The sequence below is a fragment of the Melanotaenia boesemani genome, chromosome 21 (genome assembly GCF_017639745.1).
Source record: "Melanotaenia boesemani isolate fMelBoe1 chromosome 21, fMelBoe1.pri, whole genome shotgun sequence".
NCBI lineage: Eukaryota > Metazoa > Chordata > Actinopteri > Atheriniformes > Melanotaeniidae > Melanotaenia > Melanotaenia boesemani.
Genome location: NC_055702.1, coordinates 20,511,434 through 20,529,729, shown reverse-complemented (window position 1 = coordinate 20,529,729; position 18,296 = coordinate 20,511,434). Strand labels below are relative to the sequence as shown.

The window sequence follows — 18,296 nt, the reverse complement described above, 5'->3', positions numbered from 1 at the left end:
AATCCAGAGTTAAAACTCGTAACCACTACTCTGCAAATTTACTCTACCATTCATTCATTTTTGTACTTTTTATGTTCTTAGTGAACTTCATGTTGTTTTTAATTCTTTATTTTTAATGTTATTTTGAACCACGGTGCAGCATTTCTGATGGCTTCCAGCAGGATAAAGCACCAGGTCACAAAGCTCAGATCTTCTCCACCTGCGTTCTAGAACATAACATGGATGCAGCCAAAAAATTTCTTCTACTTGACATAAAAATTCTTTTTAAAATAAATAGGCTACCTCTGTTTAGAATTGCTTATTCTAAACTTGATTAGCAAATTTTCAATGTTCAGGAGTTGAATAAAATTGTAGATGATTTCTTTTCACTATAAAAGAAGTTAATGATCAAACATCCAAAAGAAATTTTTCATTTTTTTTTTTCTTTTAACATTTTAGATTTCTCAGAAACACTTGTGTCAGTAGCATTTCTAAAACGCAATATTGTTTTACATTTTGCTAAAAACTTCAATCATGTGGGGGGAAAAAATACAAGTATTTTTCCAATGGTACAAACATACTTTATTGTACAATTAATTTATTGGCAAAAAAAGAAAAAAAATTTAAAAATCAGACCACCAAAATAACTTAAAAAAAAAGAAGAGAAACAAATGAAAATGGAGCAAGTTATTTTTGCTTTCTCTCAGCAAGCACCGAAATTGTTAAGAGGAACAAAGAAGTGGTCAGATTCCATTTGAATACTAAAGAAATATTTAAATAATAGTATTTCCAGTCTCTTTTTAGGAAATGGAAGAAAAAAAAGTTTGTTCAGTTGCCATCAGTTTGTACAGTGATTCAGTATGTTTACAACTATATTCATGTACATAAAACATTTCATCAAAAGGATGGTGTAATGGACTCCACGGCCTCCCCAGGGCAAACTGAATGACTGTCTGCAGTGTCTTTTTGCATCACCATAACATCTTTAATACAAAACAAAAGGTTTTTATCTAATAATTCCTGTAGCTTCAAGTTTTATTTTCAAAAAAATAAAATTAAATAATATATCTATATATAAAAGACAGTTTATCCTTTTTTTTCTTATAAAATAAGTCTCAAGATATATTGCAACCTGGTTCTGGTGTGTGTTCCCTCCCCGATACCCAGCAAGCCCAACTTTGAGAAAAATAGTGAGCATGTGAATATTGTCTTCAGTCCTCTCCACAAAAAGCTAAACGACCAAATTTTTTTTAAGTCTTTCGGGGGTCACGGCTCTCATCGACCCTCGCTTCGGCTCCATTTCATGCAGGTTTCACGGCTAAAGTTTTCAGATTAGTAAGGTGGGTGGACTTGTTAAAATAATCCCTCCCTCTTTAAAACCTCAAAAATTACACAGAAAAAGGCGCATTGGTGCTTGTGACCTACAACACCCCATACTGTACATTTTTAGAAAAGAAAAGAAAAACCTCAATACTGTACAGCAGCTCAGGAGCACTTGTTTTGTTTTACACAGACAAACATCCAATCAAAAGAGGGGAAACAAGGAGCAGAAAATCTCCACTCCTAAGGTTCTTAAGTATGTACACTTTTTTTATACCTTTAACTTTATGAACAAAAACAAAACAAGGAACTGAATCCAAGTCAACCATTTCTTAAACTGTACAGTACTAACATCGAATTAAACCTTGTGACTAAGAGTCCATGAGGATGAGGACCAAAAAGGTAAAACAGACAACGTATTAGAAGGAAAACCGTTGTGGTAGAAGGGACACAGGCAGGATTTTCTTTAACCTCACAAAACATTATCAATCTCTTCTTCACGTCACAGTTTATAAACAACTTAATATATGTACAACCTTTTCATAAACCAGCCTGTTTGAAATGGGAAATTGACATCCAGGCGACAGGGCGTCAACAGTTAATCCCTCCACATTTTGGAGGTGGTGGTGGAGGGGGGGGTCAGGGTACGGAAAGTGTGCTCGTTCACAGGAAGGTGGAGCGGTGGGCAGCAAGGTTTTCTATCCATTCTGCAAAAGTGGCCATCGTTTGCAGAAAAACGTCTCACCCACCAAACAAAACACTGTTAAGGTTTAATTCGAAACTATAAACCCTGACACAGGAGGAGAAAAAAAAAAATAGGATAGCTGTCAAAAATCAAGCTGCATTTAACACACCCTCCCTCCCCACCTAATTAAGCTAAATAAATATTTATATGGAAACTGCTGCAGTCACTGTAAAATGTACATTTCTGTGAAAGCTGTCCAGAAGAAAACTTCTGTAACGGAAGATATGTTGATGCTTGTTTTTATGATTTATCGAGGGAACAAAATGATATGGAAATAAAATAAACATACTCTGCAAAATAGATACAATCATAACAGGGTATTTAAGAAAAAAATATATAAAAAAGGTACATTGTGTCAACTCACTTTAATTTTAGCCACATTTGAAGTCTTAAAAATCTTCATAAAAAGGCAAAATTCTCAGTCCCCAAAAATATTGTCATATACTTAAGGAAGAAATATCTTCACCTGAAACACTGCCCTTCTGCCTTTTTTTGTACACAATTGGCAAAAATATATAGATATATATTAACAGCAATAACTTACCATTGTTTTAATTTATTCATTTATTCACTTCTAAGATTAATGTCGCATCTCCCATAGGAAGGAAGCTTCGGTTCATATTTATACATCACAAAAATATTTAAATAAAAAATAAAAACTTCTAAAACCCCAAAGAGTCCCATCTCACTGTCCTTTCTTGGCAGTTTGTTGTTTGGGGCCACAGATCAGAACATCCAGACAGTATGAAGTCAAGGCTACATAAGGTTGTGGTTAATGTTCGTTCCCAGCTCCTGGTTGTTGTTGCCATTATTATTCCCCCCCAACATGTCTGACTGCCCGCCCTGACCTCCGTGCATCCCTGTCATCCCGCTCAGCTGGGACATGATAGAGTTCTGGTCTGAGCTGAACTGACTGGGATCTACAGAACCACCTGGCTGCTGAGGCAACGCCTGCTGTTGGGCTTGTGGTGGTTGGGGCGGTGCCATACTGGGGTGATGCTGACTGAGGTGGCCCGGGTGTGGCGACCCAGTCTGGGTCTGTGGGGAGATGCGATGAGGAGAGGGCTGAGGTTGAGAGGAGGGCTGCATGCGTGGGGACGGGCTGGAGTGTGGAGGCTGCGACTGCGGCCTCGGTGAAGGCTGAGGGGACCTGACCTGATTGCCGAGTGATCCTGCTGGACCAAGTCCTCCTTGTCCTTGGAGGTGAGGGGACTGGGCCATTTGCTGTTGAGGACTCATGGGGCTGCTATGCTGGGCAGGAGAGCCCCCTCCAAGGTGCTGCTGCTGCAGGAGCCTCTGATGGATGTTCTGGTGTAGCATTCCTTGGGACGTTTGTGACAGTGGGGGTCCACCACCTCCGCCTTGCTGTTGCCCTGGCCCTGATCCTCCTTGTCCTGGCTGGAGCGGGGGTCCCACACTCCCGCTGGACCCAATATCCTGTCCTTGATGGCCGCCCATTGAATTCTGCTGCTGCTGCTGCTGCTGCATCTGCATCTGATGTTGGAGCCTTTGCTGGAGTGCTGCAGTTACCTGTGACATGGAATTGGAGTATCCTTGCTGCTGGTTCAGCTGTCCTGGCACACCCTGTGGTCCTCCTTGCTGCTGCTGAGGGACCCCTACACCTACAGGCTGAGGCTGAGAGGAGGGAGGTATTCCTGGCTGTCCCTGTCCAGGTTGCAGGAAGTTTTGTTGGCCAAGCTGCTGCTGGAACTGTGGATGGTTTCCCATCTGCTGCTGCTGCTGCTGCTGCTGCTGCTGTTGTTGCTGCTGCAGGTGTCTTCTCATCAGCAACTCTCTGAACTGTGGAGTCATATTTGACATGTTGCCCTGTTGCCCTGGTTGCATTGCTCCCTGTTGCTGCTGCAATGCAGCCATTTGCTGTTGCTGGAGATTCCCAGGCAACATTGGGCGCTGTTGTTGCTGCTGTTGTAACTGCTGTAACTGAGCCATGGTGGGCATATTCCCTCCCCCTGCTCCACTCTGAGCTATATTCATCCCTGGCTGACCTGCCTGGTTTACATTAACCTGCTGTTGTCCATCCAAATTAGCAAGCTGGTTGGCTCCAGGCCCTCCTAAACCAGGCAACCCTCCAGGAGCCCCTGGGAACCTTACACCTCCGGGACCACCTTGTGTGGGTCCACCTGGTCCTACTGGTCCTCCTTGACCACCTTGATACCTGGCTGCTCTCTGACGAATAAAAGCAGCCATTAGCGTTGGGTTGGAACGGAGGATGTTGAGAACTTGCTGCTGTTGCAACGGTGAGCTTGGAGAGCGTAGTGTTCGCAGTAGATCTTGTAATGCTGCCTGGGGCAAGTTTCCTGAAGCAGCTGCACTCACTATTGAAGCAGATGCTCCTGTTGGTGATCCTGATACACCCATTACTTGCATCAACCCCCGGTTTCCTGGTTGAGGTTGCTGCGGATTCATTGGCTGCTGCTGTTGTTGAGGAACTGCTGGCGGCTGCTGTGGTGCCATGTGACCCATCATGCCTGCTCTTTGTTGTGGATTCATTGTTGGTCCCCCAGGGCCCCACTGCTGGTTTGTTGGCTGAAGTTGTCCACCACCGATCTGCTGGGCCTGCTGCTGTAGCTGAACTTGAGGTGGCAGCTGTGACTGAGGGCCACCTTGCTGCATTCCAGCTAGCATTCCCTGTTGTTGTGGGTCTAACAAAGTCCTACCAACAACTCCCTGAGCCTGGGGGGGCATGCCCTGGGCCCCAATGTGGGGCATTCCCAACTGGGCCTGGCTGTTCTGGTGGTGAGGATGTGGCGGCATCATGCCCCCCTGTCCCAAGCCACGGATCTGTGCTTGGGCCTGCTGTCTTTGGGTCTCTGCAAGGCGTTGGATCTTAAGGGCTGTCTCTACAGCAGCCAGAGGGGGCCCCTGCTGCTGGCCTTGTACCGACATGGACCCCTGTCCCTGGTTCGGCTGTTGCTGCTGCTGAGGAGGCGTGGCTGGACCCAGTCCAGGTTTTCCCAGTGACTGGTGAAGGGGAGATGCTCCAGGTGGTCTGGGGTTGTATGGAGGCAGACCTCCAGCATGTTGTTGGAGTTGCTGGACATTGGGAGCCTGCTGCTGGAGCTGAGGCACCATCTGCTGCTGCTGGGAATTCATCATTCCACCTCCACCCACTGTCTGAAACTGATGAAGATGATGTTGAGGAGGAAGGGTGCCACCTTGCTGTTGAACCTGCATTTGCTGGACTGGAGTTCCCATTCCGACTCCCTGCGGCTGGGGAAGAGCAGGCATGTTACCCTGGGTGGGCGTCTGTGGAGTTGGAGGCTGCGTACCAACAGATGTTGGGGTAGCAGGACCAGTTCCATTGTTGCCCCCTGGAGAGGGAAGGCCATTTCCCCCAGGAGCTCCTCCTGGAGCAGGCTGGCCTACTCTCTGCATGCTGGCCATTCTCCTTCTTAGCATCTGAGCCTGCTGCAGCCTGTGCTGCAGCTGCTGCTGGCGAAGCTTGTGCTTGATATTTAGGCAGAAGGGAACTGGACACTTGTTCTCCTGACAGTGCTTAGCATGGTAGCAACACAATGCAATAAGCTGCTTGCAAATGGGGCAACCACCATTTGTCTTTCTCTTGCAGCCTTTTGTGTGCTGGACGACACGTTTCATCTTCTGACAGGACGGGAGTGAGCAATTTGCATTTCGACACTGGCACGCGTGGACGAGGGACTGGATGCAACGCTGGATGCTGAGGCGGCGCGAATCTCCAGGGCTCTGAGTGGTTGCTGCAGCCTGGTTGCTGCTCTCGTCGTCCAAGCCGAGGCCTAGTTTCTCCATCTTGTGCTCATGGCCCTTAGTGTGATAACACGTGATGCAGAGATCGTAATCCTGGGAGAGAAGGCATAAAATGGCAGTTCAGTATTTAAAATGCAGGTTTTACAGCAGCATAAACTCTAAAACCTGTATATACTACCATATATATATATATATAGAATACCTTACCTCACAAACGGTGCAGTGGAAACGAGTCTCCACATGGTGTTTGCATTCATTGCATGTGTAAACAAAGCGATCCTGGCTTTGGTTGTGCAACTCCACCAGCATGCACATAGAACTCCACATAGACCTCCTCAGTGAGCTGAACTCAAGGTGTTTGTCCCGCGCCAGTGTCAAGAAAGCATCACGACCATCCATGAGGTCGCATGCCATCAAAGGATCTGGGTCTGCGATGGGAGGCAAAGCATTTGCCATGGGGCCTGCAATCAGCCGGATCACAAAGAACACCTAAGCCAGGAAAAAGATGGGAAGAAGGAAAAACCAGTTGTTAGTTAAGCCATTTTCCTGTGGCCTTATTTAATTTGCTTTTACTCTCACATGCATATAACAGCATGCGTAATTAGCTGACAATTGTCTTCTTTAGCCGTGTAGTTTTGCTACTTATGCCAGTTACCACTCTAGCATCATAACTGGTAATAAGTAGTACTCGGTGGCATGCCTGATTAAAATCAGGTTAAAGTAAACAAGTGAAATGGCAGGACACACCTATCCTATCATGAGAAACTTTTAGAAAACCCAACGGGTTTCGGCAGCACTCTACTAATCTACTGCAAGCGAAAACAAAATCCTTTATTTTTATCCTCTAATCATACCTCTTTGTGTTTTTCCATAGTGGCATAGAGTTTCTGAGAAAGGTCATTGGAGACGTTTGGCATCCCTGGCTTCTTCTTATTGGCTCGGCTCAAGCTGCTCTTGTTCTTACTTGTCTTTTTGTTGTTCTTCTTCTTTGCATTTTTGCTGTCAACTTTTGTGTCCTGTGCAGAAAAGTAAGAGAAAGAAAAAAGAGAGAAAAAAAAAAAAAAGAGGCAAAGGAATAAATCATCAAATTCTAGTCTGTGGGTAGTCAAGGACCATACAGGGTGATTCAGTCTTACATCGATACTCTCATTGGAAGTGCTGTTCTCCTCCCTTTTCCTCTCCTCCTCCTCCTGCTCCAGCTCTTTAATACTCTCCTCCAGTACATTGGGCCAAAAGTCACCTTCAAAATAAGGCAGTTCCTTGGCACTGGTCAAGCGATCTTCTGTCGCCTGCTTGAAAATATCCTTTTCAGGTAAACACACAATAAAATTAGGCATTTGCACAAAAATCCAATTTGTCATTGCAAACGTACATATACACAGGCAACAAGTTAGAGGAGTTTACCTACAAAAACTGTGGTTTTAATTTATTCTGACTGTGTACCTTATAGTCATGTACAATCCGCTCTGCCACAGCTTTGTCTAACATCTTCTTGTACCACTCCTGAAGTCGCTTGGGCTTTGGGATCTTCTGATCAGCAGGGTGGCAGTGGAAGATGTAGTCGTCACCTTCACTGGGTGGGCAGGCCCAGATGTGGCCAGTGGTGTAACTGAGGGGGACACAAAAGAGGGGGGGGAAAAACACAACCACAAAGAATGAATTCAAAAAGACTAAATCATTTACATACTGTAAAATAAATATTTCATTTTGTGAACTCACCCCAACTTCTTGACATACTCCAAGTAGCCAATGAGGATTTCATGGTAAACTGCTGTTCTTAGAGAGCGAGGCCGAAAAAAGTGCACGCTGTCCAGGTAGGAAATGTACACTCGCCTGAAAGAAAAAGACAAAGAATACAGAATTTTAGTTAAGCTTTATAAACAGGATTCAATTTTTAAATTTTACTTCTTATAATGTGGTAAAATCTTCACCTCTGGTTGGGCTGAGGGCAGTCAGACCCGTACTCCTGAACGTGCATACCGAAGAAGCAGACATCAGCACCATCAATATCCTCAAATGCAAAAAGGGCTTTCGTCCTGTATGGAAAAGACTCCGACATCTCGCCGCTGTCCACAAATCTGAAGACAAAATATGAGTAATTTTTACAAACTGTAAAACATGCATTCGGGTCAACAAAAATATTAGCCACCTGAGTCTTCGATGTCCACAAATCCTCAGCTAGCTTAAAGTCAAAAAGTTCAATCCAAGGTATACATGTTTTTTACCCCCAACATTTTTTTATTTGATTTTAAAGTTCAACATTTTCTTCCTTCACATGTACAATAAATTCTCAAAAGAAACAAATAAGTTCTCTTGGACTGCCGCTTGCCGACTCTCTGCATAGGAAAATGCTGTTGTAAGCTAATTACACAGGGATCTCCCCCTCTGACTGCTGTGTGTGTGTGTGTTTGGTTCTTGTACCTGGACTTCATGCCTGGTTTCACTTCCACCACTTTGTCAGAGACATGGACAACACGAATGAAGACTTCTCCAGCTTCTGGATGGGACTGACGCTTTAAAAAGTCATTCACTCTGATCTCCAGAAAACAGCTCAATTTGGTCTGAGGCAACCCTGCAGGAAAGACAGAACTGTAACAATAGCCTGGAGTAACAGGATTTAAAACTACATTAATACACCAGAATTTTCTTTATTCTTGATCTTTATGTAGATTGCTATGCTAATCTGCATAATGTGACAATGAGGCAGTGACAATGAGGCAGTGACAATGAGATGACTGAGTTTGAACTCTGCTAATTTTCATAGTATGTCAGAAATATGCCTTGTTAAAAACCTGGGACTGAGGTGTTGCCACTTACTTTTGGCAGAATACTTGTTTTCTTTCCTTGTCTTATTTGTCTTCTTCAAGCAGCCATCACATACAAAACTACAACAGGAGGAAAAAAAAAGGTCAGTTGAACTGAATGTAAAAACAGCATCTTGTTCATGGACACAGGAATTCCACATACACATTGGGGAAAAAACATAAAAGACTCACCCTGATGGCCAGATTGTGTCATTGTGCAAAACACAGATCTGATGCATCCTGCGTCCACAGTCCATACATTCAACAAGCCTGAAAACAGACAGATATGAGGATACAAACTATATACTTTCAAACCTTGAAACAAACATATCTCCAGTTCAATGATAGGGACACATGGCAAGGAGTAGACTTACAGCTCAGGGTCCAGTGTGTCATTCTTCTTTTTCTCAAACTGATCCTTGTTAATAGACCTGAAATTACATCGGAGGTGGTATTAAAACATGTGAAAAAACTTTCAAGCTACAGCAATTTAAATAGTTTTACTGTAACAATTTGAAAAAGACATGAAACATAACAGGACTTAAACAAAGGCTACCATTACAAATGTCAAGATTTCATTTAGTAAAACATCAGGACGTAGCATATAGTTTCAACTGCTGCCAGTCCCAAAAACTATAGTGTTTAACTGCTTCTAAATGTTTGGTTAAAATGAAATGGGAAAAAAATACTTTGTTAATGTCGTTCCTGTGCAGCTAATAGCATAAGTAATGAATGCAATGTTGCAAATAAATCACATAGAGCCATTTAACAAATGGAGTAATACTCACGTCTGTGGCTGGGTAGGGTCATCACCCAGGGAAACGTTCTCTCCCTGGATCTCGTTGAAGCACTTCTCACAGTAGTGGTACCTGTCAGCAAGAAGCCCAAATTTTGGTGAACTACACCATTCCCCACAGCACAGTCAATCACAGACAGCGCATGGGAGGGCAGTCACCAAATGGTACGGGACATGGGCAAGGCAGGGTGCCACAAGCGGAGCAAGCAGGGAGTGCAGGAAGGAGGAGCGCAGGACAGCAGGGAGTCGTCATCGCAACAGCCAGTCATGATTTTTTAAGGGGTGAGGGAATAAGGGGGATGAGGAGGGTTTTAAGGTGCATGGTTGGTGAAGGCAATAGCAAGCCAATGTCGACAACAAGTGGAGCAGGAGGACAGACAAGTCATATGGACCAGGAACATAACAAAGACAAAACATCCAAGACAACACACAGCAGAGAGCCAAGGCAAAGTACAGATTAGCAATTTGGACATGAGAGGATGAGCAACAACAACAATCACTGTCACAGCTAAAAGAGCAGGAACAGAATCAACAGGAGCTAAACAGTGGGACTGGAGCAGGGAGCTGTAGCACAGGACATTATACACATAACACTGAACAAATATGAAGCACAGAAAACTGCTAAACTGTTCATTCAAGCAGCTCATTTTAAAGTCGGTCCTTTACAAAGCAGTAAGATTTTCATGGGGGTACAAAAAGTCTGAAGACAGGCAGAAGGAGAAAAGATGCAGGCCACCATGCTGAAAGAGCAATAATAAATAGCTCAGCCTTAATATTCTTTTTCCATCAAAAATGAACATTTACTGAGCAGTGTTAACTCAAATAGCATCAGAGGGAGAAAAAAAAAAAACTTTGCCTGCCTAGCCTTTTTGTAAACACACACAGTCCTGTTCACACATGGTATGAACATCTTGGGTGATCTGATCACAAGATGACAGCTCCAAGATTTGGAAAACCTTGAAAATGCACCGAGACTCAGTCCCACATTATGAGGTGGTCTGGGTCGAATGTGGTCAGTTTTGTAACCTGGGCTGCACTGAGGGAACCATTTATAGCAGATGAGGCTTGGAAATTTATCTGCTAAGAGAGAGTACAACTGAAACAAAAACTGAAATTGCATTTGTTTGAGAATGAAAATTAAATCTATAAAGTAGCAACTCAAAACAAATGCAGAAACATACTAATGCCAGGTGTAAACGGATAAAAACAAAGCCTCCCATCTGTGATCAAATCAAGATATACATGAACGGGGCCACTGATGATCAGTAGTTCACCGATTCAGTACTGAGCTACTTTTTGAAGTGAAATAATGTGATAAGAGGACTGACTGTTAAAATGCCAGTATATTAGGCACCACATGGAGGTGTAAAAAAAAAAAAAAAACAACAAAAAAAATATGGGGAACATGAAGTGAAGGAAAGTGTTTAGGAAAACAATCAGACCAACAGCTTGATAAAACATTTGGTAGCTACCAAACTTTCTCTGAATACCATTTTAATCATATTTTTATTATGACTGGCAGTTTGTTTAATTTGTCCCTCGGTCCCTACTTCTCTCCTACAAACCCCACTACTTTTGTATAGTTTTTCCTTTCATCTCCACTACTCAAATGCATTTCCCTCCTTTCATACCTGTTCTGGTAGCTGAAGTAAACGGCGTCTCTGGGAATAGTGCACAGCTGCTTTCCATAGCAGCAAAGTGTCTGCGGAGAAAACTCCAGCTGGAGGACAGAAGCAAAATAGGATACAAAACATATTAATCTTATGACTATCAACAATTCAATGCACTCATTTTATTAAAAATACCACAGTTAATATGACCTATACGGTCTGAAAAAAGCATTATATATATATATATATATATATATATATATATATATATATATATATATATATATATATATATATGTTAAAAGGCAGCAAAGTGAGTTTTACTGAAATGTGAGGATGGGCTTTTAAAAAGTTTCCCATAGTTTTTCCTGCTTAGGATTTGTAGGGCAGGTCTAAAATATCAAATCCATGATGCACAAGGACTCTGTATATAAAGTGAGCAAAAGTGACCCCCCCCCCCCCCAGAGCATGATAAATAAGCAAAGTACCAAGCATCATTTTCATACTAGCAACAAGCTAGCAAACTGTTCAGCTTTCATCATAAAGACACGTTTTCTCTGGATGCCAGACTTTGCAGAACTTGTAATGTCTACTTAAATTACAAAGGAACAATGAGAATTAGAAAAACCTGGATAGATTTAGTAGAGTGTGAAGCAGAAGCAGAACCAGCAGAGCAAAGAGCACATTGTGAAAGACCAAGTGCAGCACACTGATGACTAGAGTTAGAAAACTGATTTATCTCTTCTTTATTCAGATTTTGAAACTGCTGGCTCAAATTTAGCTGTGATGACATCAAAATCATACAAAATCGTGCTTCATCATCCTACAACCTACAACATAATTTAACTGGTCACACGAGGAAAAGGACAAATACAACCTCATTCCACCAATAAATCGTCCCCCCAAAGAGCTCAACTATGCTGATTGGTTTGCTTAGATTTTGTTTTTAAATTATGCTTATAATTAAGAATATGTAAACTGCTATTTTGCCTCACTGTAAAACATCAACCCTTCATCCAGCCAATCAGCTTTGTAATTTCTCTGCAAATACAAAACTAGCTGAGTCTAGTGAGTGCTGAAATGTAATATGGCAGTGGTATACGTCAAGCCAAATTAAGGTATAAACCTACTTCACTTCTTCCATTTTCAGACATGAATGGGCAAAGTTACATTTCAGTGTTTGAATTCTAACTAAAATTTTTGTGCGCCTCAGCTTTTTCACACAATCTCAATAAATTTGAAAATGAAATGGTTTAATACTTAATGTTTTTTTTTAAGATGGATCACTTGATAAGAGTTCCTGGCCAAGATGGATCAAAAAAGTCCATAAATGCTCCTGGATTGTCTGGCTTAAATGTGGACATTATGTTGCTTGATGATCAGCTCCACTGATGTTACGAGCACTTAAAACATTTTCTAGTTTTTCTACTTCAAGCACCAAATGTTTCTAAGTTCAACTCTTGTCAAGTTTGGGAACTGTTACAAATTTATGACCAATCCTTGTCATCTGTTCTCGATACATGGGTTATGCAGCACTTTGTCTCACCTTCCTTCCACAGCAATAGCCGAGACTTTGCATCACTGGATCGATCTCTTGCTCGAAAACCTCAGCCAGCTTGGAGCAGTACTTGTAGACCCGTGATGTTTTGCGATTGTACAGCCAGGCATTGTTAAACATCAGCCAGATGTCATCCACGTACTGCCAGGGATCCTGGTACTGACCTACAACCAGACCACAAACGTAAGATGAGGACACATCATACTGGAGTATCGTCTATAAAAGGGTAAGAGAACAAAGGACTTCCAAATAGCAAGAAGCACCATTCTCCATCAAGTTTCCTAAGAATTAACATAAGGTATGATACGTAGCAGCGCACACTCACCTGTGTCTAGCTTTCGCTTAATAGTTGATAGGTCCATGGGATTCTTCACAATGTCAAAGTAGTCCTGAAACATCACAATGCAGTTATGAATTACAGTATAGACACAAAAGCCAGAGATGGACACTAGAACAAAGTTCAAAGTATCCAGTAGGCAGGTACGTGCAGCAGCAACTTCAGCAGCGATACGTACAGGTATGCAGAGCAGCTGTGGGTCAACAGGCATCCTAAAGGGCAGAGACTCTGGGTCTTGTCTGTAGAGAGATTCTAGTGTGGGCATCAGTGCCTGGCGGAGCTCCTCTGGCTTAAAGACTATAAAATTGATAGGGAGAAGAAAATGAGACAAAAGAGCAGCAAAAAAGGGCAATAACAAATCAACAAATAAAATCCGCACACCTATGATTTGAAATAACAGACTGAAATGTCAAAAACAAAACCAACTAAATTAAATTGTAAGAGCTTGTCTTACTTTTCTTTTTCACTGGAGCCTGTGGAACAACTGCTTCAGAAGTCTCCTCTTCCTCTTTCACCTCTTTCTTCACCTCCGGTTTCCTGTCTTCCATCTTCACTCCCAATGCTTGTGTTGTTGTTGAAGTATCCATAGGAACTCCTTTGCCCCCCTCTCCAGAACACTCTTCCTTCTTAAGTTCTAATTTTACAGGCTTTTCCTCTGTTTTGTGATTGCTGAGCTTCCCTCCTTTGGAGCAGCTGCCCCCATCACCCTCTTCCTCCTCATCTTGATGCTTGACTTCCATCTTGGCTTCGAGGTTGGTGGCTGAGGTGTCTGACTGGGGCTGCTGGGACAATGTGTCCAGACTGCTGACAGAGGCTGGAGTCAGGGCCTGACTGTCTGCTGGGAATGATCCCTTCTGGGACAACTACAAAAAGAAAGTGAGAAAACAAACTTAAGTGGATGGAATAATAAATGTAACATGAGCAGTTTTTACATATGTACCAGAGTCCTAAAATGACTTAGGGATGCTCCTGAGTGGTGGCATGTAAGAATGCAAATGTCCACAACTGTCACTTGAGACTTCTTGTGGAAATTTTCCACCCACTACCCAAAAAACAATTTTGGGAACATCAACAACTGTGCAAACAGAGGTGTATATCAAAGAACTACTAATAAACAAATTAAGTGTGTGAGCATGCTGAAGAGTTGCCCTAAAACCCCCCTTTCCACTTGTTCCCCACTACTGTAGATGTGTTCAGATTAGGGCTGCAACTAATGATTTTTCTGATGGTCGATTAGTCACTGACTATTAAAACGACTAATCGGATTATGTATCTCTTGATTATTATAAATGGCTCTTATTTCACTTTAAGCTTTGAAATCTTGCATGAGGTTATTTAAGTCCGACGTTTGTATTGTCGTCAACGTCTACTAATCGTTGCAGGCCTAGTTCAGATACGTCAACACAGCAGTCATCAAGCAACCTCTCCCACTACTTCTGACCAGTTAAACAATTTCCAGTATATTTCTTGTATCATGTTTTTGCCCTTTTTGTGCTACAGACAAAGACAGCCCCTTTCATCATATTTTCAGCTGTGAAAGTTTTTCTCCAGTCTCTTGCTGACAAATGCTTAAGAGTAAATTGCAGAAAAAGACCAGACACTGAAAACTCTCTGGTGTTCGTGAGTCTATCTAAATGAATAAATGTACAGTAATAGTGAAGCGTAAAAGGGAAGAAAACATACAGGTGACACAAATGTCTTGAGCAGCGTAACAGGTAAATTAGAGGAGCAAAAACAAAATAAGCTGGTTCTGTTAGATAAAATAACACTGAATATTAGCATTAAGACTGGTGCTGATTTTCATGCTAAGGTGGTCATATCTACTGTGTATAGTGTGCATAAACAAAAACAATGATCTGCGGTAGCACTAGTGCAATCTGTTCTTAACATCCTAGATTCAAATATAATCAAAATGAAATCTACAAGATGATACAACACTGACCGGAGTGTGTGGCAACTGTCCACCATGTGGTGTCGAATTGGAGGCTAATCCAGGGTGCGATGGAGTGGTCGAACCAGCGGGTCCTATGTGGTGCTGCTGGAGGGGCTTGTTGGAGCCTGGGCCCTGACTGAGCTGATTCTGCTGAAGGGCTAAAGGCGGTGCCAGCTGTGGTGCGTTAGGGGTGTGTGGTTGTGGCGTCTGGGATCCAGCTAGTCTGGGAGGCGTTTGGTGCGGAGTAGGAGATCGACTGTGTGCAGGGGAAGGAGAGCTGCCACGCACTGCTCCCAAATGGGGGATGGAGTTGGGTTGCTGGTTTGTGTTCGATGGAGTCAGAGGAGCTCCAACAGCTGAGTTGGGACCTCCACCACCCACACTTTGCGGACCCATTGGCCCCACTGTGGAGACACCACCGGGACCGCTGGCTGAGCCCTGCTGCGATAGGGGACTAGCAACTGAGAGAGAGGGAGGGGTTCCCATCTGTGTCTATGGATAAAAAAAGAAGAGTTAAAAACAGTACATAAACACATGGGCAAGATTAATAAAAGACAAAAACATTAATATATAACATGAGATCACAAAAAAAGATCATTCATCATAGTGTCTATACAAAGTGAGCTTCATGTGTTCATGCTTCTCATAACAAAACAGCTTCTATGTTAATACAACTATAAATATCCCTCTTGTTACGGTAAGCCTGCCTTGCACATTTCTTGAAGTGGAGTTGCATGGAGTACTTGTTGGTACTACCTGCAGTAGACAGCAGTCTGAGCACTCAAAAAAAAAAAAAACACATAGCTGTCATGGTGCCCTTGTGACCCTCCAATCTGAGAGTGTTCTGACCAATCTACATAACAACCCTACTGCAAAGAAAGTAAATAGCCCAATAAGAACATAGTCCTGAACTGAAATCTTTGTTTTGTTTAAGCCCATTTTCTCCACTATAAGCATGTAACTACAATCAGTTATGTTTATACAATCAGGCCAACAGTGCATACAAGTGTGTCAGTCAATAGTGTTTCCACTATGAGTGTCCCGATCTGATATCAATATCGGAAATAGGTCTGATATCAGACAAAGTAACATAATCAGATTATATTGGCCTTTTATCAAAACTCTCCGATATAAGTAGTCCATTTCGTTTCAGCATTTTTATGCAGCAGCGCCCAGCAGATCCAGCATGAAGAACCCACTGGATCACAACAGCATGTGCTAGCAAAGTAGCAAGGAGCAGGAGCAATGGTCGGCCATGTGGCAGTATTTTACATTGAAATCTACTCAACACTTGTCATGCACAAGTTTAACTGTGGTGGAACAGATCCAAGGAAGTTTAATGCGGTCCAACCTAATCATGCATATGAAGCAGCATCACAAAAAACTAGTGATAGGCACTTTAGCACGGCATCAATTATTGTTGATGAGCACAGGAGCAGGCTGAGAGCTCAGCATGCCGAAATGCTTTTCTTAAAAACAGACTCTCCACATCATACTCATACATACACAGCAGAAAGCAGAGATGGAGGAGTAGGTATGGTAGCCATCCATTTAGTTAATTGACTAATATTTATTTGTTTTCTGCTCTTGTTATTAGAGTGATGTGTTTACTTTGTTTACACTGTTTTTTGTAAAGACTAAGAGCAATAAGCACACTGTTTTGGGCAGTCAGTGAAATTACAGCTGTGGACTCTTAACTTTGAGCAGTTGGACAGTGGACAATATTGAGTTCTTTTTTTGTTGTTTTGTGTCATATACTGACAGTAAAAAATAAATAAATAAAAAAACTCAAGTGACACTTTAAAAATATAACTTTGTTTAAATTGGATTTATTGAGGTTATTTTTCAGGATCTTCTAATTTATCATTTATTTTATTAATTTGTTGTATATTCTTACGTTTAAAGTTCAAGCTTATGCACCCCATGGTCAGTTTTTTTCATACCTACTTTCGCTGACTATTGTTCTCTGTGCAGTATCACTGGATCAAGCTTTTTCTCACATTCCACACTACATAAGAAGTAAAAGTATGTATGATTTGTGCTGATATCGTGTCAGATTGATATTGGTATCAGCCAATACTGAAGGCTGCAATATTGGTATTGGAAGTGAAAAAGTATCGGGAGTATTGTGGTTGGTTTCTGAGGCAACCAACAGGGCCAGTCGCCCCTCAGTCTAGGATGTATGGAGGTTTATGGCCTTGAGCTTCAAGCATACACTGGTTTGATCAGTTTCAGCTCACTGTGGCCTAATAGTATAAATGTGGCTATTATGTACTGGTCTCTAAGCATTTAAAACAAAAAAAGCAGGTGGCCTAAGCGCAACACAGTACCTGATCGCCACCTGTGGACACAGACAGAGCAGTCGCTGATGCTGCTCTGCTAAACCTGGTGCTCATGCAATGCCTTCTGTTTAGACATGGTGCAAGACTAAATTAATATTTGTCCTTCAGAGTCAACCTCTAGCCTTAGTAAAAACTCCATCATAAATTGTCTATCTGTAATGTCTTCTCTATAATTAAGATATTCTAGACCGAGAGAAAAAAAAATGCAGGTCTAATTACCTGGGCCATGCCACCCTGTCCTCCAGGCTGGGTCATCCCAGGCTGAGCTGCTCCAACTCCAGGGCCTGTGCCAGGAAACTGTCCTTGGGACAGATACTGGTTCTGCAGCTGGTTCACATTGGGCTGTCCCACCCTGGGTCCAACCATTCCCATCTAGAAGTATAAAAAGTTAATTTACACAAGTTTTCAAGTTTTCTGCTGAGCAGTTTGATGGTTTTAAGTAATATTTTTGTAAGTTGATAACTTGTATGCACATCTTTTTGCTAAAAGACCTTGAAAAATAGACATTGTATATGGATTCAATAGAATGAACTTCTCCTGTGTGGCCTAAAAAACTATGTAGTAGTTTGTGGGTTTAGGACTGACCTGGTTCCCAGGTCCTCCTATGGGCAGAGGAGGTGTGGACCTCTGAGTCATGGACTGCATCCCCATCTGATTGAACTGATTCATACCTAGAAAAACAAAGACAGTTACCAAATACAACAGAGATATTTAAAAGAAAACAACTTTTCTGACTACACCACAAACTGTTAAAAGAAAATAACGTGTCCTTGTTCTTAAGTGAGTCTGTACCTGGGCCTTGCATCCGGTTGACCATCTGGTTTGGTCCTGGTGGTCGCACCATTGACGGGTCAGGGAGTGGACCATCTGGAAAACAAATAGGTAGGTAACAGTCAATAACAAAACAATTGCATTTATTTATTTGCAAAATAAGAGGCTAATATTATATATTAGTCTCTTTCAATTATGTTTTTCATATTAGGACATACTTAGAAAACACCAGGTTCTTTCCAGGTCTTTAAATAGTATGAATTAAATCTCAGATAAACAACATATTACAAAATGTCAATTTTTAACAAAAACCAAGCCAAAATGCATAAGCGCTGTTTACATTTAATTACACCCACT

At 42.2% G+C, this 18,296-nt stretch overlaps 1 protein-coding gene across 2 annotated transcripts in view; it reads right to left on the bottom strand.

Annotated features, from left to right (window-relative positions):
- Nucleotides 1-527: 527 nt before the first annotated feature.
- Nucleotides 528-18,296, bottom strand: part of ep300a (E1A binding protein p300 a) — a 35,071-nt gene continuing 17,302 nt past the window's right edge. For both annotated transcript variants that reach the window (XM_041973871.1, XM_041973872.1), the window contains exons 11-31: nt 17,961-18,035; nt 17,754-17,839; nt 17,388-17,540; nt 14,836-15,318; nt 13,348-13,756; nt 13,072-13,190; nt 12,882-12,945; nt 12,545-12,720; nt 11,020-11,108; nt 9,381-9,461; nt 8,967-9,023; nt 8,785-8,862; nt 8,606-8,673; nt 8,210-8,360; nt 7,720-7,866; nt 7,508-7,621; nt 7,232-7,397; nt 6,925-7,092; nt 6,643-6,804; nt 5,996-6,277; nt 528-5,881 (exon numbers count right to left, since the gene is read on the bottom strand). In XM_041973871.1, coding sequence (XP_041829805.1) covers nt 2,801-5,881; nt 5,996-6,277; nt 6,643-6,804; nt 6,925-7,092; nt 7,232-7,397; nt 7,508-7,621; nt 7,720-7,866; nt 8,210-8,360; nt 8,606-8,673; nt 8,785-8,862; nt 8,967-9,023; nt 9,381-9,461; nt 11,020-11,108; nt 12,545-12,720; nt 12,882-12,945; nt 13,072-13,190; nt 13,348-13,756; nt 14,836-15,318; nt 17,388-17,540; nt 17,754-17,839; nt 17,961-18,035 — 6,209 coding nt within the window. In that variant the 3' untranslated portion in view covers nt 528-2,800. The remainder of the gene's footprint in view (nt 5,882-5,995; nt 6,278-6,642; nt 6,805-6,924; nt 7,093-7,231; nt 7,398-7,507; nt 7,622-7,719; nt 7,867-8,209; nt 8,361-8,605; nt 8,674-8,784; nt 8,863-8,966; nt 9,024-9,380; nt 9,462-11,019; nt 11,109-12,544; nt 12,721-12,881; nt 12,946-13,071; nt 13,191-13,347; nt 13,757-14,835; nt 15,319-17,387; nt 17,541-17,753; nt 17,840-17,960; nt 18,036-18,296) is intronic.